Source organism: Quercus robur, chromosome 8, assembly GCF_932294415.1.
Source record: "Quercus robur chromosome 8, dhQueRobu3.1, whole genome shotgun sequence".
Taxonomy (NCBI): Eukaryota; Viridiplantae; Streptophyta; class Magnoliopsida; order Fagales; family Fagaceae; genus Quercus; species Quercus robur.
Genome location: NC_065541.1, coordinates 9694941 through 9718847, shown reverse-complemented (window position 1 = coordinate 9718847; position 23907 = coordinate 9694941). Strand labels below are relative to the sequence as shown.

General features: G+C 36.9%; 2 protein-coding genes across 2 annotated transcripts; one reads left to right on the top strand and one right to left on the bottom strand.

Annotated features, from left to right (window-relative positions):
• Window positions 1–5404: 5404 nt before the first annotated feature.
• Window positions 5405–9616, bottom strand: LOC126694510 (small ubiquitin-related modifier 1). The gene is made up of 3 exons (XM_050390833.1): window positions 9405–9616; window positions 5727–5876; window positions 5405–5641 (listed from the first exon to the last, which is right to left on the bottom strand). The coding sequence occupies exons 1-3, from the start codon at window positions 9483–9485 to the stop codon at window positions 5576–5578; spliced, it is 297 nt and encodes a 98-aa protein (XP_050246790.1). The 5' UTR covers window positions 9486–9616; the 3' UTR covers window positions 5405–5575.
• Window positions 9617–22092: 12476 nt separating this feature from the next.
• Window positions 22093–23630, top strand: LOC126695822 (uncharacterized). The gene is made up of 3 exons (XM_050392629.1): window positions 22093–22668; window positions 22794–23025; window positions 23140–23630. The coding sequence occupies exons 1-3, from the start codon at window positions 22093–22095 to the stop codon at window positions 23628–23630; spliced, it is 1299 nt and encodes a 432-aa protein (XP_050248586.1).
• Window positions 23631–23907: the final 277 nt, after the last annotated feature.

The following is a 23907-nucleotide window of genomic DNA, read 5'->3' as shown; positions in this document are numbered from 1 at the left end:
TTGTACCCCCCCAGACCACTCTATCCGCTTGCAACCTTTGGCTAAGAGGGATGCTCATCACCAGGTCTGCTTCCATAGGATTAAAGAGGTGCTTAACAACGGCCAAGTTCCATTCTCCACGATCTTCCACAATGAGGTCACAAACCTTTGCGTTAGCCCACTGGACCTGAGCGGGAGAGAGGATCCTCGGGTAAGACAAGGATGGCAGCCATTCATCAGTCTAGATTTGAATGCTTCTGCCATTACCCACCCTCCACCTAACCTCCTTCTTAACCACAGATTGGGCAGACATTATGCTTCGCCACGCAAAAGACGGGTGATGACCAATGGAAGCCTCAGTAAAATCACAATCCGAGAAATATTTCGCTTTGAAAACCCTTGAGAAAAGAGATTGGGTGTTGGACAGCAGCCTCCACCCTTGTTTCGCTAAGAGAGCCTTATTGAAACTCTTCAAGTCCCTAAAGCCCATCCCACCGTTTTCCTTTGATTGGCATAGCCGCTCCCAACTAACCCAGGCCAGCTTCTTCTCATTCTTTCTTTGGCCCCACCAAAACTGTCTTATCATGCTGGTAAGGTCATCACAAAGGTTATCCGGGAGCTTAAAACAGCTCATAGTATAGGACGGGACCACTTGGGCCACGGCCTTGATGAGAACCTCTTTGCCGGCAGCCGAGAGGAGTTTCTCTTTCCAGCCCGACAGTTTGTTAGCTACCTTGGACTTCAATTGAGCAAAGGAATTGGATTTTGATCTTCCAATTAGGGAAGGAAGACCTAGGTATGTTTCATGTTGCTTAATCATTTGAGCGCCAAACATAGTTTTAATCTTTGTTTGCACTTCTCCTCTTGTGTTTCTGCTAAAGAAGAGGGAGGTTTTCTGATTATTTAGCAGCTGCCCCGAAGAAGCTTCATACACTTTGAGAATTCTTAGGATTTCCACTCCCTCCGCTTCGGTTGCTTTCCCAAAAATGATACTGTCGTCCGCAAAAAAGAGATGGGAGATTTTTGGCCCTCTTCTACAAACGGATATCCCACTAAGGCTCTTTCTTTGCACAGCCTTGTGTAGCATAGCCGAAAGGCCTTCCGCACAAATAAGGAAGAGGTAAGGAGACAATGGGTCCCCTTGGCGTAAACCCCTTGACGGGATGATGTGGCCACGTGGGATTTCGTTAATTTTGATGGCATAAGAGACTGAGCAGATGCACTTCATGATCAGTGCTACCCATTTCTCCGCAAAACCCATTTTCAACATTATCCGTTCCAGGCAGCCCCATTCGACCCTATCGTAGGCCTTGCTCATGTCCAGTTTCAATGCCATCTCCCCCACCTTGCCCTTCCTTCTCTGGCTGATATGATACATTGTCTCCGACGCCACCAACACGTTGTCTGTAATGAGCCTTTCAGCCACAAAGGCACTTTGATTCTCACACACTAGCTTAGGTAAAATCTGTTTAAGCCTGTTGGCAATAGACTTGGATGCAAGTTTATAAACAACGTTACATAGACTAATTGGACGAAAATCTGTCACCCTTTGTGGTTCTTTTACTTTTGGAATTAAAACAATGTGTGTTTCATTGAAGTGCAGGGGAATAATGCCTAAGTTTAGAAAATCTAAAACAGATTTTACAACTACAGGGCGTACCTTAGACCAGAATTTCTGGTAAAAAATTGGGGGCATCCCGTCTGGGCCCGGAGCTGAGGTGGGGTACATGTGTTTTAGAGCAGAGTCCACTTCTGAAGCCTGAAAGTCCCTAGTGAGCAAAACGTTCATTGGCTCCGTCACCTTTCCTTGAATAGCATGGATAAGTTCCTCACTCACCACTGGGTTGGACGTAGTAAATAGGCTCCCAAAATAGTCCACAAAGGAATTTTTAATACCCTCATCTTCACTTTGCCAGTTCCCAGAATTATCCATCACACCCTGGATAGTGTTCCGGTTATATCTGCTTGAAGCCTTAGTATGGAAAAAAGACGTGTTTTTATCCCCGTGTTTCAACCAGCATATTCTGGATCTTTGGTGCCACATGATTTCCTCAGTATCCAATAAAGTGTTTATCTCTGTTCTAGTGCACTCTATCTCCTTCAGTGTAACAGAGGACCCCCTCATACCTTCCAACCCCTCCAATCTAGCTTGCAGCAACGCTAGTTTTTTCCCCACATGCCCAAAAGAGTTATTGTTCCAGGCAGACAAGGAGCGCCTACACTCCTCTAGACAGGAAGAAAGAGGAGAAATGGGCACCAAGTGCAATCCCCTGTCCCAAGCCTCTTCGATCACTCTGACACAAGCTTCATCTTTCAGCCACATTTCTTCGAAGCGGAACATTTTCTTACGACGCCCACCCTTACTTTTCTGCTGAATATCCTTGAGAATTAGAATACAGTGATTAGAGGATGAGTTGGGTTTATGGTGGAGTTGCATTTTCGGAAACCTGGCTGCCCAATTTGTAGAGACTATAGCTCTGTCAAGCCGCTCCCTAACCCAACCTCTGCTGCCCAAACGTCTACTCCATGTAAAGTCTTGGCCTGTATACCCCATGTCACGAAGGTTACTCGTGTTAATTGCATCACAAAAGGCTTCCATTTGTTTCGCCGGTCAAGTACAGCCACCCTCCTTTTCACTACTATTCATCAACTCGTTAAAGTCACCAAGGCAGACCCACGGCAGAGAGTTCAGAGAGGATAACCGGTTGAGCAAAAGCCAAGATTCCTGTCTTTTACTCGTTTCCGGGTTTCCGTAAAAACCTGTTATTCTCCATTGCTTCCCGTTAACCCCCTGATCAACTATCGCGTCAATGTGGCTATCGGAGAAAGATTGGATATCCACTTTCAACTCTTTTTTTCAAAGCAATGCTAATCCCCCACTACGCCCCTTACACGGCACCACCAGCCCTTGGGACCTTTTCAACCCCTCCTTTATACCAACCATTTCAGATAACACTAATTTTGTTTCCATTAAAAAAATAAAACTGGGATCTTCAGAAGACGCTACCTTCTCAAGGGCACGAACTGTACGCCGGTTCCCAAACCCCCTACAGTTCCAGGCCATTGTACTCATTGATGACGGCGGGGCTGCGCAGCAGCCTCCGCCGATCCCTTGTGCTCTGCCCCGAGGTGACCCTCCGGACCCGCTTCATTCTCTTTGGTCTTGGTCTTGAGAATCCTTCACAAATTATCTAAAAAAAATGAAGACACGTTTATGGAATCGTCATCCATTCCTCTGACAAAAGCAAAAGAGTAAAGCTGAGAACTAACAAGTAACAAATCCAAACAGCATTCCACAAAAATCCAAAATACAAAATATTGTGGACATTCACCTCCAACAAAAGCAAAGAGCATCAAAGTTAATTCTTTTTCTTTTTCTTTTCTTTTTTTGATTGAATTCATTTTCGTTCTCAAGAAAAAAAGGTAAAAGAAATCCAGTAAAGTTAAAAATGCAAGGCGTGACATTCACCGACAAAAAATCAAGCTTTCATCCAAAATGGTTCAGAGACCAACAAATGCATCAAAGAGCACAAGCATAATACAAAGAGTTTAACCAGCGTCTAAAGGCATTGGCTATGGTTGAATTTTTTTTATTATCATAATCAATCAATTTTTTGGGTGTAATCGCACATTAGTTAGTTAAAGAAGTATATATTTATTTATTTTTATTTCTTTCCAATGTAGTGGGGTTTATTAAATTCCTCCTTAACAGATGCCCGAATGCACTTGTTAACAAAAGCCATACAAAAAAGTGCATTTCTCTATCAACATCCAACTTTAAAAGTGATTCAAAAAGCCAATAATGGCTCTCAAGACAATGGAGACCAAAGAGAGAGTTCCAAGAAATAGACTTCTGTAAGAAGTGCATTTCTCCAAGAAAGAAGACACTACCATATTTCATATAGTATCACTATCATCTCTTGCAGCCTTTCTTCTTTCTTTCTCTAAGAGTGGTTTGTACACCACCATATTTCATATAGTATCATCCCTTGTAGCCTTTCTTCTTTCTTTCTCTAAGAGTGGTGCTAGCGGATCTACCGTAGGGTAGGGGCTCTCCGGAACTCCTGATATGTCTCCTTGTAATCATAAATTCTCAATCTTTCCATTCCCACTTATATCAAATATCAATAAGATTTACAATTCCATATTCATTATACGGTCTATTCTAAATTTTAAGCCTTACTTCTTTACATTTTTATAGTTCTATTGTTACTCATTCTTAAATATATAATGCCTATGCAAACTATGCAAAGATTTACAAGCCAGTTTATAGGGATTGATTTTACACACAGAAAATAAGCAAGTTACCATACAGTTACAACTTACAAGTGAAATTAGTACTTAGTAATAGCATCACTCGAAAATTGTGGTTTCTATCCGAAACTTAGTGGCATACCATCAAAACTGATTGTCATATTTATCCTTATTTTGAAATAGATCCTCATAAAAGGTCTTCATCCATTCCGCTTAGAGCCAAAGGTAGCTATCACACTCTTGTTGCTGAAGAGTGATTGACCACCTTGACAAGATTGCCCACATGACCGATTATGAAAAACAAGCCAGTAATTTTACTCCATTTTTTTAAGAAACGCGTTCCTGTAAAAATAAGCATGTAACTAACTAATTTCGTCAGTTTTGCACACTTCAATTCTTTGATAGTTGTTACTCCTTGAGAAATTGTAACCAGTTTGTAAAGTTTTTATGGCTTAGAATTGTGTTGCTTGAGAGATCTGCTACATAATAATAGTTCGAAAAGAGAAACATTTGCAAAAGTTTTGAATGTATTGTGTTCTCAGTAAGATTTTAAGCAGTGCCTTGTTGGATCTTATATAAGTGCTGCAACAGAAGCTACATAAAAAGTCTATAAAATAAACAAGATTCCGAGCAATTTACTCTACTCTCAAGGTGGGATGAGCTTTGTAAAGGATAGTAGTCGTTCTCTTTACTAAAGAAACCAATTTCGTTCACCATCTTTGCAATTCTGCATCTGGCAACTTCAATAGACCGACTAATATTTCAACCTCACCCGAGGTTGAATATGGATCCCCATCTGGTTCATGCTATGCAATTCAGGTTTTAAATGTTGAAGAAAAAAAAATTATGTCTTTAACCACCACTTATTTAGTAAGACTATAAATAGGGTTGACAACAGAGTCAAAGATACATGCAAGCATAAAACCAAATGTACATGGAAAAGCCATGGGAAATACCATATTCTAGCATGTTTCACCAACTTCTGATTTCACCATTAGCAGCATCGTCTGATTTGATGATCTCTTTAGGGGGAGAGATGCAGCGTACTTGGTTGACTAAATGCGATAGCATCTCCCTTTCTTGGATTTCAATCTATAAACTGAATCCTTCTGAACCCCATGAAGCCATTAAAATTCAATCTAAAATAAAACAACACATAATGCCATGGAAATAACAGAATACCAAACTCTTTCGAAATTATCGAGGCATATATCCCAGAATCATTCAGAAAAGGCTAATCTTTTAGTAGATAACATCGAAACAGTTCCAAACATTGTCTTTTAGATATTCACCAATCTATCTATAGATCTCTCCTGCCAGAGAAACAACCTGCAAAACCCATTTATGCAGTGGCACCTCCCGTTTGGTGCAGCATGGCGTCAATCTCATCTCCATCCTCCATTTCCAGCTGCAGCAACAAATATTAAAAGTAAGAAACTAAGCTCAAACAATGGCATTCACACACATGCACACAATGTCAGTGGGGGAGATACCTCATCTGGAGTCTGCTCTGCTCGGAGACGACGGCCATCAAACAAGAATGCAATTGAGCTGATATCCACTGACTGCCGATCACAATAAGCATTCATAAGTTTCTTCAGTTGAGTGCTCCTCTTAATCCTGAAAAATACTTCATTTCCATCCTAAAAGAACAAAGCCAAATTAGTATTTAGAACCTCACACTGATTGCATGTCTCCATGCCCTACCATTGAACCATAGATGCAATGTAAATAAACAGAAAGTGCACAAAACAGAAATTTGCATAGTAAAGATAATAAATAGTTTAACCCTTTCTAGAGCACATTGATTGCCTTGCCAATCCATTAAAATTTACATCATCTAGGAATATTAAAGTATTTTCAGGGGCAGTATTGAAAATATATATATAGAGAGAGAAAGAGAGATACCCTGTGCTTTCATTGAACGTCTTATGGTGCTTATATTAAATATTGAAGACCATAACTGTAAAAATGCACATGCAAGCTGCCAAGAGCCTTGTAGGACAACTAGCATCTCTTGATGTTTCCAATAAAGACATCCATGGTCCAAATCCCCCACTCCCCCAACTATCAAATTATCAAAAAAATGCATATGCAAGCTTATGTGATACGTCCTAGTTGACAAGGTGTTAGGAGCATAATGTGTTGCTGATGATGACATGAGGAATGAGGGGGCTTGGACAGCATTGGGTCAATCCCTTGGCTTCATGTTTTCTCAACACACTCATAACTCCTCATGCCTGACTAGGGATGCTCCTAAGGGCTCTTTGAGGGGGACCTGCCAGTCTCCCTACTCGAGTTGGATCAATGAGCAATGATGAGGGGCAGCATATGGAGGCACCTTGCTCCACATGATGCCCCAAGGCCATGGCAGAAGAGGGTCATGGTGGGCAGAGATGGTTGTGATGATGAGCAGCAGCAGGTGGTGCTGACTCTATGTGGTAGTGCATGGCATTGGTGGCTTAGTTGTTGGTTCCTTGTGTGTGGGCTTGGTGGCTTGAGTGCAAGGTAGGGCTGGGCTGCTGTGATGATTAAATGCTGTGTGCAAGGCATTGGGCTAGTGGGGGCTGGCTGAATGCATGGACAAGTGCTAGTGGGCTGATGGCAGTTACTTTGTGTGCTGCAAGTGGGCATGCTGTGTGGGCTGTAGTGCTAATTGGAGGCATTGAGCATGGGCCAAGCCTCTCCAAAACGTGTGGGAACATGTTGTGTGGATTGCTAGAGAATGGGCAAAGGCCCCATGGTCTACTGAGACATGGGCAATGCATGTGCAGTGGCAGTTATTAAGTAGTTACCAAGCAATTCCTAGCTTTCCTGATGATCAGACTTGCTGTGTAGGAGCTGGAAACGTGAAGAGCAAGCCAAGACAGCATCGGTTGAAGGTGTCCTAAGTCAGAAAACAAGTGGCAGATTGTACAAGACCCAAGCAGTTACCAGGCAGTAACTGCCATAGCAGTTAATTTTGTGTATTTAACCCTAAGACTGTTGGGGTGTCAACAGCAGAGTGTATTTGGACTCGGGAAAATTCTGTGAAATTCTCTAGGATTGTAAAAGGGTTTCCTTTGTACTTGAGATTAAGTAATAAAGGTTGGGGGTGGGGGTGGGGGTGGGGGTGGGGGTGGGGGTGGGTTCCCTGTAAATATTGTGTGTGCTGTGTGTTTAAACATCCCAATATTATCTGTTCTAAGTGTTATTGCAATAAGTGTGTGGTGTTGGCTGAGACTAAGTCAGGGACTTAGGGCCATAACAGGCAGAAAATTTGAGTGAAAAATTAACCCTGTGACAAAAAGCTACCATAGGATTGCTCAATATGTACAAAGCCAAACATGGAATGGTCTGCAATACTAATGTCTCACTAACTTCTCACTTCCGAGCAATTATAGTGCAATATGCATATGATAAAGATCTACAATGTCCAAGACATACTTCCAACAACCATCCTCTACTAAATAATTGGATTTAAAAATAAATAAAACAAATGCATGAACAAAGTTCATAAACTTATTGAACTAGCAAGAGCATCAAGATCAACCATTATACAAGCATATTTAATTCACACAAGTAAGAAATATAAGACCTCAATGCATGTTTCCTATTTTTTAAAAGTTTCTACATGAGGAAGAAAAAAACTTTTACTGAAAACATTGAGATTATTTCAACGAATTTATTGCCAACATAAATAAACATACAAAAGCAAACAGTAACACGCAAAAATGTGCATTTTTATAGGAGTGCAGCGCACAATAATGTACTTTGATTTATTAATCTAAAAGAGGAGTACATTATGGCTCAATTAATTGTTTAAGATGCATGAAGACAAATATGGTAGACCAACTAAAAGAAAATTAAGCCCTTGTGAAGAGAAACTCATCAAATCACAAGTTCACAAATAGTAGTTCCAGTAACTTGTAAGACAAATATAACAAGAACCAAAATATACTAACATCATAAATTAAGCAACAATAAATCAGTAAGAAAGCAGAACAAAACAAATTAGAATAGTCAAGTCATAGCACGACAAGCTTCCAAGACACTATGTGCCCATTTGGGAAGGTAACGTAAAACTGCATTTTTTTCAAAGTATATACTTTTTAACACCCCACTTTCTAGGTAAAGCTTTTCAAATGGCCCATTTCCAAAAAAGACTGAAAATAAGTTGTACCAAACGGGCAATAAGTACACACTCAGCTAAAGTACTTTAAATGAATGTTTCTGGAAATAAATGTGTAGTTTATACCCAAGCATGTTTGATTGAAGTAATGATTACCAAATCACGACAATAGAAAGTTTATCTTCCACTTTCTGGCATTAACTTGGAACCACGTGCATTTAAAGCACCTTCCCGGAGCTAATTTTCCAGTCCACTTGAGAAATTACCCATTCCTAAAAGTACGGATTACTATGAACCGAACAAACCAATGATTATTCATGAGTCCATAATGGAATCAAATAAAATACATTGAGAATTCGTATTCGTCATTTGTCTGTTAAAACAGTTACGAAGCTACATATCAATCAATTTCAATGCTGCCATACATTCTCTAAACAAATGAACATTACCCATTAACTTTGAAGGCACATAACAAAGGTCCAAAAGGAAAACATGCATTCATAATGAGCTCTAGCTTAAATGACACCTCCGAAAATCAACAACAATCAACTACGAATGCAATAAAATGTTAATTTAACAAAAAAATTAACTAAACCAACAAATTTTACATCAAGAAAAACTGTTATTGCTGTTACAATTTAAAACCCCAAAATATGATTACACAAACTATGATATAAAACAGCAACACTACCAAAACCCCATGTCACAAGCATAAGTTTATTGGGTTCTATGGCATTGGAACCTCCGTACTATGGGACCCACAATGATCAGAATAGTTTAATCCAAGCACAAAAATATACACAGTGACGATCATATCCCATTACCCTAAAAATAGCACAAATATTCAAAAACATAAAACTAAAAATATTTTTTCAAAAAAAAAAAAAAAAACCCTTTTTAAGTTCACAGATGACAAAGCCTATAAACTAAAAATTAATAATAATAAATGTAACATACAGATCTAAAACTCCATAATAAATTGCAATAATACCTAATTATCAAAAAAAAAAAAAACACAGAGAAATGAAAAATAGAGAGAGAGAGAGAGAGAGAGAGAGACCTGGCCCTTGACTTTGAGATTGATGTGGGCCGATTGATCAGTGGGCTTCTTATCTTCTTCCTGGTTCGTCACTCCCGACATTCTTCTTCGCTGTTTCGGGTTTCGGATCTTCCGATTTCTCTCTCTACAGACCGAGTTGAGAGCGGGTGTGTGTGTGTCTTAGAGAGAGAGAGATAGAGAGTGAAGGGTTTTCTACTTTCCTTTTTTCTCTCTGCCGACTACTTTTTATCGAAAAGTTAAGAGTGGGTTTTTTTGGGACGAAATTGACGGCTCAGATGTGTTAGGTGGGATTCATCCGACGGACTCACGTTATTCACCGAGTTCCTTTTGTTTCTGGGCCTGGGTAGTGTTTCAACTCTTTACGTTGTTAGGATTTAGGACCAAGATTTTGAGCCCAAGCTTAGTTAGCCCAAATGAAGCATGGGTTAGTACTTAGTGGTACTTGTACCTCTAATTTTTCAAGGATGAGCTTGAGCTAGCCCAAGCTAATATTTTTGGACCTTATCCATGATACACTAATGGGCTGGCCCAAATTAATACCTTACACTGGGTATAGTATAAAATTTTAGAAGGTGAGTGAACACTGATTAGTTTTTTTTTTTTTACGTGTGTGGGAAATTTACATTTAAGTACCTTGAGTTATAAGGAAAACATAGTGATCCTAAAGTTTCACAAAAATGACAATTCCTTACCTGAGTTCGTTGATGAAGTTAATAAATATAATGAAGTCCTTACTTTAAACTTGAGTTACCATATTTTTGCGAACTAAGTGTGCGTTTGTTTCAGCTTTAGGGAGCGCTTTTAGCACTTTTTGCTACTGAAAATCCAAACTGCGTGTTTGGTGTAGTTTTGGAAATGCGCTTTAATAAAAATTCAATATTGCAAAAAGTTGAGGAAGCCACCGATTGCAAACAGTTGTGAAGCGCGTTTCATATGTTACCATTGGAAGTTCAGGGAATTTCCCAAATTGCCCATAGTTTGTCCTAAAAATCCAATCTTATCCCTTTGTTTAAAACACAAATTTACACGATGAGAAGTGAGAACCATGGATCACAGATTTACAAATCTTAGAGGTGGCAATTCGTGTTCGTGGGTCAGGTTCGTGTCATGTCGAGTCATGAGTATTCGGTTATATGGGTTGACCCGAACCTAACTTGTTTACTAAACGTGTCAAGAATCCTCAACCTGCACACGACTTGTTTATTAAGCAAGTCAACCCGACCCGACATGTTTAACTTGTTTAATTAACAAGTTATGTAAAAGTCAATACAAATGACCCATTTTATAATCTATTTAATTAATAAGTCATACTTAACCAATATAATCTTTATCAATTCTCATGCGTATAAAATTAAAATACAATTACAACTATAAATATAGTAATAAACATATAAAAACAACCATAAATTAAGTAATAATATCAAAATAACTAATAATTTTATAAGCTAAACAGGTTAGACAGGTTTGCATGCTAAACACAAACTCGTCCCGTTTATTAAACGGGTTAGTCATGTCAACCCGAATATAACCTGAACCTGTTTAGCCTCAATCCATAACTTGTTTATAAATGGGTTAGCTGTGTCGGGTTCGCGGGTCGTGTCAGATTTTGCCACCTCTAACAAATCTAAAGTGCAGCAACAACCTCAAATTCACAAATAATTATGACACTAAAAAAAACTAAACACAACATTATTAAAATAATACCAATAATATGTTTTATTATTATTATTAGTAAGTAGTTTTTTTTTTTAGTAAGTATTATTAAGAAGTTGATTTAAGTATGAACTAAACTCCCTTATATATACATTGTCCTTTTTGGTAATTTATAACTCGAACTGTCAATTTTATAAGTGATAGCCAAATACTCAGTTTTTTTCAAAAAGCACTTTTTAATAACTTTTCAAAAAAACTAAATTTCATACCGTACTTTTTAAAACCCCTACTTTTTCAAAAAGTACAGTATCAAAAAGCTGAACTAAACTCACCCTAACTTGCCTTTGGTTAACTGATAATTTCCCTAATTTGTCATTAGTTTATTGATTAGATCCTTATTTGGCCTTTAGTCGTCTCATTCACCCAGTTTTTCAAAAAATTGTAATGTTTCATTGGGTGACTCAAGGGTAAAATACATGTTACAATGTGTTTATTGTTATATATGTTCATTACAAAAATGAGAACTAAATTTGTTACTTTTGCAAACTTAGGGGTCTCTGTCATATCCTTGCATCTCAAGATATGATATAATTTTCCTTCTTCATGTTTTTCTCTTTATTTGGAACTTATAATGAATTATAAAAGGCAGAATAAAGTTGAATAGATTCTCCATTTTAAGTTATTGAATGGAAATGAGATTGAAAAATAATGTCTTATATATGGATAAATTGTAAAGGATTTTAGCTCTCTTTCCCTCTTTAATAATTTAATAATTGGAAATGAGATAATTTGAATCATGGATATTTCTATTAAAAATACCAAGAGATGCCAAGTGAATTATAAGGAGATGCCAAGTGAATTATAAGGGTATTGTCATATCTTCTTTCCTTTCAGATCAAAGAAGGTTAAGCTCTCTCTCTCTCTCTCTCTCTCTCTCTCTCTCTCTCTCTCTCTCTCTCTCTCTCTCTCTCTCTCTCTCTCTCTCTCTCTCTCTCTCTCTCTCCACATAAGGTCTCTTACTTAGCGCTTGCAAAGGGTTGTCTCAGACTATATTAAATCCAAAAGAAAGTAGAAATTATTTTTATCCCAAAAACAAATTCAAATAAGACGTAATCCAAATATAAAAATTTCTATTAAAAAAATATGTTGGCAACGGCATTCTCAGTTAAGATAACATGATTAAGGCTTGCTTATGTGTACATTCTTGTTATAAGTAGCTGGAGATATGAAGGTGCCTGAGGAACCGCCTAACCCTTGAGTAGATGTAGATGTGAGGGTGACTAAGTTAAGGTATTATTGGCTGAACTAATAAGCATGTTATTTTGTAAAAGAATAATGATAGCATTGATACATTGGGAAGTTAACTAACAACAAAAACAATGACCCAACCCAAGAGCATAGCATGATATAGCATGATCCCTTTTACACAAAATGTCTTTGGCAAAATCAATGTCCCTTTTGACTATTTTATAAGTTGTGCAATGTCTTCCATTCCCACAGAAAATAATTATAGCAAGGCCGAAATTGATATATATTGGTCTTCCATTCCCATCTGAAAATGTGTAAATCAATAAGAAGTCCCAACATGTTGCCGCATATGTTGAAAAAACAGAACAAATGAGAGCGATATATATCATATATGATAGTATATAGTCCATCATCGTCAAAGTTCATCAGTTACAACTTACAATCCCATTTTCACCTACTTCTTTAACTCTGTTTGCCTATTTTTTTAAAATTAGACCTTTCCTTAACAACCCCATGAGCCTACAACAAACTATTAGACTAATAAAGGAACCAAAAAACAAAATGGCCAGTGAACTACGCCCCCTCTACCACATAAATGCCCACAAATTTCTTAGTGGAGAAGGTAAGAAAGGCCCAAAGGAAGTTTCCTACACCAAAATGTCTCAGCTTCTCATTACAACAAATCTGTACCAAATTGCCACAGTGCATGACATATTACTACACGTGCATGCAGTGTTATATATAAATCCTTGACAGTGAAATGTCGACGTGAGCAACAAATCTCTTCCTACTTATAATACATTTTTGGTGAGCAGAACTGTGCCGACCTGGTTACACAATGATGTAGTATTGATCATTATTACGCATCCTGAAGCCGTATATGTTTGGACCAGATATTCCTTCATTCAAATTTGCTTCTTTAAAGTTTCAAAAAAAAAAAAAAAAATTGCTTCTTTAACTTAATTCAGCAACTACCCAATAAAGTATATATCTACTATATTATGACAATTAAAGTAAAAGGGTAAGATCACAAGGTTTTGTTGGTTGTATCCCACGTGAATTTGTCACATGCACGCTTCATAAAACAAGTCAAAGAATTGGGCTTATCTTCCTTGAAAAGAATCCATGGTACATTTCTACACTGCATCATAAAATTCCCAACTGAACTTACCGACTTCTGAAGTATAATATTGGATCAATAATAACAAAGAGTTTTGAGTTTGGACATTCTTATTATAGATTGAATAATTTTACGCGTTTTGAGTGAAGTTTAAGTCTCTCTAAGGGGTGGGTTCAAGTAGGTGACCCTAATGATCATCATGATGTTACATAAAACGCAAAGTAGAAGTTTCTACTGAACGTGCCTTTGCAATTAATGTCATTCATCATGCTTAACTACAAAAGGATTAATGGAAGCATCAACGTTTTTTTTTTTTTTTTTTTTTTTTTTTTTTTTTTTTTTTTTGAGAATGGAAGCATCAATGTTGATTGCATGAGAAAAACAAAAATTGCATTTTCATTATGATCTTATAGAGACAATTACTTATATTGCTACAAAAGTCAACATGTCTAAATTTTATTACAATTAGTTTAAATGTGTTTGGATAACATCCTTTAGTAATTAATTGGATATAGCCTCAATTTTTCCCCTGGCCGGCTAATTTATTAACTATAGAAATATTTTAGTTGATGATCATATAGTATCAATTTTAAATTAAATAGATATATCAAGCTTGGTGTATCAATGTTTCTATTTCAATTATTTTATATTCACTACTTTCTTTAGACAATTAACAATCAAAACTATTTGCCGAACGCCTTATAGTTCAAATCAATTAACATTTTTTTGGTGTTCGTAACAAGGACATTTGCTATTCAAATTCCTCCGCCTCTACCTCAATTATTAATGCATTAAGAAAACAATCAAAACCATTTGAATCCATGCAATTTTGTGACTTAGTCATTCAAGCTTGGCAGTCAAAAATATCCATACACTGTATATTTGGACTCGTCTTTTTATTTTTTCTCTTTTTTTTTTAAAGTAAATTTGCCCTCGTCTTTTGGGAGTATTAATTGGTGCTCAATTATTTTTGATCAAGTTGACACTGCCACGGTAGCCAAGATATTAATGTGAAATGCAAAGTAAGTAATATAATGATTATGAAATATGAATAAGACCAAACGTAACACAAAACTGAATGCTCCAAATTATAATTTAATTCTTAAAAGCAATTTTTATTCTTTAATTATTATTTTAATTTTTCCAAATTAGCGGTTGAAATTGATGACCTCATTGATTCCTCCATTCCTTGTCTCTATCCATAGCGGCTATCTCAATTGTCAGACTAGTGAAAGTCCTGGGATGGTCGGTCTTCTAAAATAATAGAGTAATGATATGTCTACAATATTTTTACAATAAATTCTAAGTGGCAAGTTGTTATTAGTTATTATTGTTGGGGCAAAAAAGTAATCTTAGAGTTAGTTTGAAATTTGAACCAATAATAACTAACCATCTATGATTTGTTATAAAAATGTTGTAGACATAACATCTCTCAAAATAATATAAGATGACTCCGAAGAGTAACCCAAAAATAAATAAATAAATAATATTTTAATAAAATATAGTGTAAAATAGATAATTTAATGTTGGTATTTAAAAAAAATAGTTATGTAAAATATAAAAGGCATAAATGCACTTTTAGTCTCTACATTTTGCACTTTTATTATTTGGTCCCTACATTTTGTTTTTACCCCTTTTAGTCCCTAAACCAATTAACACTTGACATTTAAGTCTTTTTCGTCACCCAACTAACAGCAAAAGCTAACGTGGCTAACGGTGAAATAAAAAAATAATATAATTACACAGAATATAATGTCACGTCAGCATATAAATTTAAAATTTTAATTTATTAATTTTAACTAAATAAAAAACAGAATTAAAACCAAAAATCACTAAAATTAAGATCTAAAAAGTATCTTGATTCAATGATCACTTCTGGGAAGAGATCACAAAATGGGTTCAAATTATTTTCTCTTCCTTCTCACTTTATTAAATTACTCTCTCTCTCTCTCTCTCTCTCTCTCTCTCTCTCTCTCTCTCTCTCTCTCTCTCTCTCTCTCTCTCTCTCTCTCTCTCTCTCTCTCTCTCTCTCTCTCTCTCTCTCTCTCTCGTGGTAACTGGTGGTGCAATGATTCGTGGTGGCAATAGTGGGTGGTGGTTGGGGTGGATGGGTTAAGATTGGGGTGGGGTGGGTTGAGGTTGGTCTGGGGTGGGTGGGTTGAGACCAATTGGGGTGGCTTAAGTCGGGGTGGCTTGAGTCGGGGTGGCTGGGGTTGAGTTCGAGGTGGCTGGCTTTGAGGTTGGGTTGGGGTGGGTGGGTTATGAACTAGCTGGGGTAGGTAGAGGTCGAGTTGGGCTTAGGTCAAGCTGGGGTGGGTGGGTTGAGACCGGCTAGGGTGGCTTGAGTCAGGGTGGCTGGGGTTGAGGTTGGGTTGGGGTGGGTAGGTTATGAGTCGGCTAGGGTGGGTAGAGATCAGGGTGGCTGGGGTTGAGACCGAGTTGGGTTTGGTTGTGGCAACAGTGATGGTGGGTAGTGGTTGTTTGATCGATGGAGGTGGTGGTTGGATTTTTCTGTGTTTAGGTAGAAAGAAAATTTCTGGGTTTGGGTTTGGATGGAAAGAAAATTTTTGGGTTTGTGTTTAAGTTTGTTGGTTGGGTTTGATCGGTGTATGTGGTGGCTGGATTTTTCTGTGTTTGGGTAGAGAGAAAATTTCTAGCTTTAGGTTCAGCTAGAAAGAAAATTCTATGTTTAGGTTTGTGTTCTTGAGTTCTTTGATCTGGGTTTGAGTTCTTGTTTTCTTCATGTTCTTCCCAAAAACTAATGAGTTTTTTTTTTTTTTTTTTTAATTTAATTAATTAATGTGTGATTATATTATTTTTTTATTCCACTATCAGCCACGTCAGCTTTTGCTGTTAGTTGGGTGACGAAAATGACCTAAATGTTAGACGTTAATTGGTTTAGGAACTAAAAGTGGTAAAAACAAAATATAGGGACCAAAATGGAAAAAATGCAAAATATAGGGACTAAAAGTGCATTTACGCCAATATAAAAAGTATGTTCTTATACTAAAATAAACAAACAAAAATTTGCACAAACTAATGCGAAATATGGATACCATACATATTGATTCATATGAGATTTGGGACAGATACAAAATTTTGTTTAATCCGCGTCATGGTTTTCTCTTTTATAAATAAGTAGATTTGGCAAACGGATTAAATTAAATTGGGTATTTAGGTTCAAGATGAGTTGTCTTAAATGGTATGTGAGCAAATTGGGTTAATTAGGTTACGGATTGAACTGTATATTCTCACATGAAAAGTAAATAATAATATTAATATTATTATTATTATTATAATAATATTTTTTTGTCTTCCTTACAAAACAAGTAAGAGAATATATAAAAAAATACTTAAAAATAAAATTTAAATAATATATAAACTATTAAGTTTGCAAAATCCAAAATTCACATATGATATAATCACCAATGTCATGGACCTTGTCAAATTATCAATATCCTTAAGTGCACATATTCCTATTACTTTTAAAATAATAAAATTAAATTACCTAGTCCCCAGCATTAGAAATATTCATACATGAGAATCAAACTTCAAGTTAGTAAATAATTTCGTCAATATTTTCAACTAAGACTACAAAAAAAAAAAAAAATTAATATAACTTAAGCATACAATGAAAGTGAGTTAATAAAGAATTAAAATTTTATAACTATGACTATTCTATAAATAAATCAAATTACTTTCAAATTCATATAACCAACTAAAAAAAACTTACATGAAAGTTAAGAGACTGTTTGGATTGCAAATTTTGGTAACTCAATTCTCAGTTTCCATAACTCATAACTCAAAAATGGTGGGACCCATAACTCAATATCCGTTTGGCAAACGATAACTCTGTTTCCATAACTCTGTTTCCATCACTCAATTATCTGATTTTTTAGTTATGAGTTATGGAAACTGAAAACACATTTTGGCTGTTTTCAGTTTCCATTACTCATAACTCAATGGTATTTTTGTAAATAAAACTACTTACCTAGTCCCACAGTCAGAACAAATTCACGTGGTGCGCTCCTTTTGATGCTCTCCTCAACGGCTCTCTTCAGTCATCTCAGACTTCTCTCTTCACTTCAGTAAAGCAGAGCTTCATCTCCATTCCAATACTCCTAGAAGAAGCTCTCACTGCCCTCACCTCCTAACGCACTATTTCACCGCTCCGAGCTCAGCCAACCGCACCGCCGTGTCACGGTAACGTAGTGCTTCTCTGTTTTTTTTTTTTTTTTTCCATTTTTTTTCTTTGTTTGATGTTTGGGTTTTCGCTTCTGATGTTTGATGGTATCAACCCGTGATGATGGGTTTTCAACCCGTGGTGATGTAAGTTTGCAGATTTGTTTTTTTTTTTTTTTCTTTGTTTGATGTTTGGGTAAGCATTTTATTTGATTTATTGAAACCCGTGGTTATGGGTTTTCAACCGTGGTGAACCTGTGCTTATTTGTTTGCAGTTTTTTCTCTGTTTGATGTTTGGGTTTGCTTCAATGATTTGATCTATTGGATTCCCGTGGTTATGGGTTTATTTTATTTTTTAAAAATAATTTATGGAACTAATTTATGGTGCTTCTCTGTTTGATTTTTTGTTTCAATAAAGCTGCTTGTTCTTTTTACCAACCAATTGCTCTGTAGATATTCATGGTGCTTCTTTGTTTGATTTTGTTTGCTATGAATTCTGAATCTTAATGTAGTAAATTTAGCATTCTCCTAAGTGGAAACGGCAATGCATTTTTTGTTTTAAAAAAATTATAAATGTATCTTGATTTTAGAATATGCTTCTAGTTTGGTAATGGCCTGTAACAGTTGTACAATGAGCTACCTGTAACAGTTGTCCCTCCCATTTTTTTGAGCCCTTTAATTAAGATTGAAAGGCTTGTTAGACCATGCTTTTGGCTGGGCTCTGGCTTGTCTTAGTGACCTAAAATTGATTGGTCTTGTATGTTTGATTTCTGCACTAGTTTTAAATTTAAGTTTGAAGACAACCTTAATTTGACAAGTTGATTGTTCTGTAAAATACTTAGTTAGGCTTGGATTCTTGTGTGTGTTTTCTCAAATGAGATTAAAAAAAAAAAAATGCTATGTTAATGTGGCTAGGTGTTTTGAGTAATATTCTAGCTATGTGGAAATGCATAAAATTGGTATAAGCTTTAGTTCATCATAAGGATAAAGATAATTTGAAAATTTTGGCAGAGGTATATAAAGCACAAGTAGGCTATGCCTTACTAACAAGCACTGAGTGATTCTACCTCCTGTCTACCTCCTGCTAATTGTTTTCTGTTTCATTTTCTTTTATTGGCCATCATATAGAAATCATGTTAGCAATGGCTTTCATTGAACTATTTTAGACATGGCACCCCCCATTGTCTATTAGAGAAAAAGGAGTTTGTATCATTAGGGTTCTAGCACATTGTTCTGTTTGAGATTGTAGCTTCAATCCCAACTTACCATATTATGAACAGATAATACTTTTTTAGCAAAGGCCATTATATGCTATCTCATGTATGATATTAAAAAAAATACTAACAAAGTTTTTATTTTTTTAATAAAAATGAATTTATGAAATTTGCTAGTTTTTATTTGATTATCTGTTTTTGCTTAATTTATTCAACAGCTTCTTGCCTTTCTTTCCTTTTTTGAATTAAGGATTTTTTTTTTCCCGGGTGCGCATGTGTGTTGGGGTCTCTAATGTAAGAATTGGCACTTTGGCATTTCTTGACATAACAAACAATTATAATTGAAAAACACTATAGAAAATATTGCATTTTTTTTTTCTTAATCCATCCGCACCTTGTGGTCTAGGTTGGAAACTTTGGTGCTTGCCTTTTTTATGCTACTTAATACACAATGTTTGGTCTCTGATGTTTGTTTTTTAGTTATGGTGGCCTTTGTAAATCACATTAATTTCGTGTACTAAGAAATTCCTACAAAGTACATAGCAAAAAAACAAAAACAAAAACAAAAAAAAAGTCTTGCTTAGACAGAGGGGAAAGTCTTGCTTTTTAGTTATGGTGGCCTTTGTAAATCACATTAATTTAGTTCCAGTACTGCACACTATTTGGTTTGAATTTATTAACAACTGATACGATGATTTGTGTCCTCTTTTTTGTCTTATATCTTTAATATTGTTTATGAATTTCAAACAACATAAGTCAGTACATGTCATTGCAGTCATATATACATATTAATATGGATCCTGTGCTCAATATTTTTTCCTCTAAAAATACTGGGACATCTTTATTGCACTTGTGATATGATTGTGTATGAGATGTGTGTGTTGTTCTTTAAGATGGATGCGGAGTTGAGAACATGGGACGCCACTTGTGAGGATCTATTGTGTGACTCCATACTTGGACACTTTGTTTGTGGGAATTTGCGTCCTTATCATGCCAATGCGCACGTGTGGGAGGAGATCACAAACTTTATTAATGCCCGCTTAGGGAAGGCCTTTACTGTGAGGCAGGTAATGAGGAGGTGGAAGCATACTCGACGGAATTATCAAAGATCAATGGGGGTCCATACCAGAGCTCTTGGGCCCAATGTTTCCCCCATGACCTCTCCAGACCGATTGTCCGATGACCCGCCTCAGTAAGAGGTGGATGCGTAGTCGAACTAATGTAGTGTATGTCCCTTTTGATATACTGCTGACATATTTTGTTCCCATTATGTTCAGTAGCGTACTTTGTTATGGGTTACTATGTACTTAACCATGCACTAACCTAGTTGTATTTGTGGCCACTTATAACTGTTTACTAACTCATTGTTTCAATCTTCCATCTTTTGTATATCTGGTCACACAATATATGTGGTAAACCTCGATGAAGTATTTATATATTACTACTGTTTCTTATATATTGTCACTATTTCTTACATTTCGTGCATGCTTTTTCTTATCCATGTTGATTTAACTGTGGAATATTTTTTATTTTTTGGACTCTTTAAATCTACATGGTACATGAATCCTATAGTCCTATTAATCAATTTTTAAAATTATTATCTATCATGAGCTTACCACGTGAGATATTTCAAATAGATGGCACATGAATCACAAGAGATAGATGAGAAAAAGTGGCCTCCACATGTAGAACATATTTTTATTGAGATCATGTTGGAGGAACAACTTAAGGGTAACATGCCAAGCGGTGTGTTCAAGGGTCCTACATGGGCATCAATTACAGCTGAACTTAACCGAAGGACCAGGAAAGACTTTGTCTTTAAGCAAGTTCAACAGAAGCACAATAGGCTCTGACTTAAACAACGCAAGTGAAGCCAATTGCTAAGACACACGGGGTTGGGGTGGGACAAGCAAACCCAAACAGTGACTTGTTTTGACGAGGTGTGGCAGAATATGATTGCGATATGTTTACTGTTGTTTATTAATTATAAACCTATTGCAATTATTTATTTATGCAATTTGCCTCCAAGTTGGTAATATATGAACTGCTGTGTTCAATGTGCTAATGTTTCCAAGGATATTGCAGGCCAATCGTGGTGCAGCTAACTTAACGAAACAGGGATGCCTAGACTACCCATCACTGCAACAGTTGTTCGCCACTAGTACTGCGACTGGGAACCTCCAGATCTCCTCAAACACTCCTCCCTTGAATAGTGACGAAGAGCGTGCCCTAGAAGAAGAGCTTGCCAATGCTAATGCCGATGCCAATGCAAGTACACCCTCTCATCTAGATGATGACTGTTACACCCCTAACTTTGATAGTTTCCCACAAACTGTGGAGGATGCTGAGGTTGAGGAGGTAACCCGGAGGGCGGAAAAACGTCTTGTGCAAGATGCAAGTGGCAAGGGTAAGAAGGCCTCGAAGAAGTCGGATAGGGTAAGTGAAATGACTGCGGCCCTAAAGGAGTACAATGCAATGTCCGAACGTAGGTATAGTGGTAAACTCAACAGGACTAGCGGTTCATCCAACCAATTCGCTCAATCCGTTGTAGGGGGTGATCCTTGTTCACTTCCCAAGGCAATGGACGTGCTGAACATGTATGCAAATCTGAGTAACAAGGCCTACATCAAGATGTCAAAAGTTTTGCAGCAAAAGGATAATAGGGTAGTGTTTATGTGTATGCCGGAGCATAGGAGGAAGTCTTGGATTGAGGACATTCTAAACCCGGAGGAAGATTGATGATGCATTGTATCTCCTATGTCTAAGCTATTTGGTTTTTATATACTATGGATTCGGGTTGTTCTATCTACATTTATATTATGTTTCGTATGGATAATACGAAGGTTTATGTTATTTATGAACTTGGGATGTTTGTATGATTTGTGTTTCATATGGATAATACAAAGGTTTATGTTATTTATGAACTTGGGATGTTTGTATGATTTGTGTTATATTATGTGACGGATTTGGATTTTGGGTTTGTTGATTTTTAGGTGTTTATTATGGTGACGGTTGAATTAGGTGTTTATATTATACTAATATATCATGCGATGTACTTGTTTTTTTTTTTTTTTTTTTGTCTTATTATAATCTATGATTGATGTTATTAGTAGGACTATTTGATAGATTTCTATTTCCTATGTTGGTGGTCTCATCACTTTGGTGAATTACATGCTGAGGTGTAGATTGTTAAGAATAACATATTTACTTTTATATCTCTCTTTACATAACCTACTTGAATAGTGTGTTTGTGCTAATGTATAGATGACTTATGGCGTCCGGAAATGACTGGTGGCGGGCGATCCAAGAGTATGACTTTGATGATGCATACTTCAACAACGTTGGTTCCAGCATTGACTGTGAATTTGATGATGATGATTGGACCAATTCGGATTCCGAACGTGAAGAAGAGGCAGAGTTTAATTTAATGAATCCTATAGTCGGGGAGATGTATGCGTATATGAAGCGGCATTATGATAAACAACCAATGCGTGCTAGTGCATTGACTGGCAAGGCGTATATGGACGAGGTCACTGAAGGTAATGCTATGAACTGTTACGAGATGTTCCGCATGACACCTGAATTACTATTACATTTAATGGATGAGTTGGCTCAACATGGTTACTTGAGGGACGGACATGGTGAGGTGAATGCCACTCAGGCCATGGCCATGTTATTGTACATACTTGGACACAACACCTGCTTTAGATGTGTTGCCGACAGGTTTCAATACTCAACAGAAACCGTGTGTCGGCATTTTCGTAAGGTGTTGCGAGCTGTCCACCACTACGCGAAGCATTTAATTAAACCTGATCAAAATGTCACAGGCCTCCTCGAACATCTTCAAGTGAACAAGTACTGCCATGGTTTAAGGTACAAAACATTCTCTTACTTAACTAACTGGACATAACTGTGAAATAATATGATATTTGATATATGCTTGCTAAGATTAATGAAAACTTTCATGTGTAGAGATGTATAGGAGCAATTGATGGAATGCACGTGAGTGCCCGACCTCCTGCAAATGAGACTCAAGCACATAGGGACCGCAAAAGCCTTATAACAACTAATGTGTTGTGTATGTGTAACATGGACATGCAGTTCACATTTGTCCATGGTGGGTGGGAGGGCAGTGTGAATGACTCAAGAGTTTTCGAGGAAGCAATCAATGATCGGAAGTATGGATTCCTATGGCCACCAACAAGTACTATACATTACTGTGACTTTAACTAAAATTATTTTATCCTCCACGTCTAAGTAGTATGTTTATGAACAACTTAATTACATGCTTGTTGATTTTGTGTGTGTATGTGTGTAGGGTCGTACTACTTGTTAGATTCGGGTCTACCAATTGGCACTAGTTTTCTCCCCCCTCACAAGTCAACTAGGTACCATGCGCAAGAATTCAACTTAAGCGGTAGATGGATAACATCAAAGAAAGAGTTGTACAACTACAGGCACTCGTCCTTACAGATGGTTATTGAGCAATCCTTTGGAGTGCTGAAGGCCTGTTTCCCCATTCTGAATTTAATGCCAAACTTCAAGCCAATTAGGCAGCGGTACGTGGTTATTGTGTGCTATGCTCTACACAATTTCATACGCATGAATAATCGGAGTGATGAATTGTTCAGAACAAAAGGGGAGAGTGATGGCGAAGGCAGTGGAGATGTTGGAGCATCAACAAGCTCAGCGACCCAAAGGCATGTACTAAAAATGTCAAGTGCATCAAAGAGAGCGATGGGCCAAGTTAAGGACAATATAACTGACACAATGTGGAATGATTATGTTGCTCATGGCAATGTGAGATGATTATATATTGAAAATGAAAATTGACCATTTACTTCACTACAATGTAGATGATATGGGTTTTCAGCCTAACTTGTAATTTTACTGCATTATTTTGGGTCTGTGTAATTTGGAATATTATGTACTTTTGGTTTATAAGTATTTTGGGTCTGTGTAATTTGGAATGCTTTGTTATTGTTAAGGGTGATGTTCTTGGTTCTGTAGCGAAATTCGATAAGGCAATTGAGTTGGACCCTCGTCAAAAGGCATGTAGGTTGCAGGGATTTTTTTTTTTTTTTTT

Excerpts from the sequence above, each read along its gene's own strand:
- LOC126694510 (XM_050390833.1), bottom strand. The coding sequence starts at position 9,485 with ATGTCGGGAGTGACGAACCAGGAAGAAGATAAGAAGCCCACTGATCAA. Across the intron at positions 5,877-9,404 it reads ATCTCAAAGTCAAGGGCCAG|GATGGAAATGAAGTATTTTT; the intron begins GTCTCTCTCTCT and ends TTGTTCTTTTAG. Across the intron at positions 5,642-5,726 it reads CAGAGCAGACTCCAGATGAG|CTGGAAATGGAGGATGGAGA; the intron begins GTATCTCCCCCA and ends TTGTTGCTGCAG.
- LOC126695822 (XM_050392629.1), top strand. The coding sequence starts at position 22,093 with ATGGCGTCCGGAAATGACTGGTGGCGGGCGATCCAAGAGTATGACTTT. Across the intron at positions 22,669-22,793 it reads GCCTCCTCGAACATCTTCAA|AGATGTATAGGAGCAATTGA; the intron begins GTGAACAAGTAC and ends TTTCATGTGTAG. Across the intron at positions 23,026-23,139 it reads ATTCCTATGGCCACCAACAA|GGTCGTACTACTTGTTAGAT; the intron begins GTACTATACATT and ends GTATGTGTGTAG.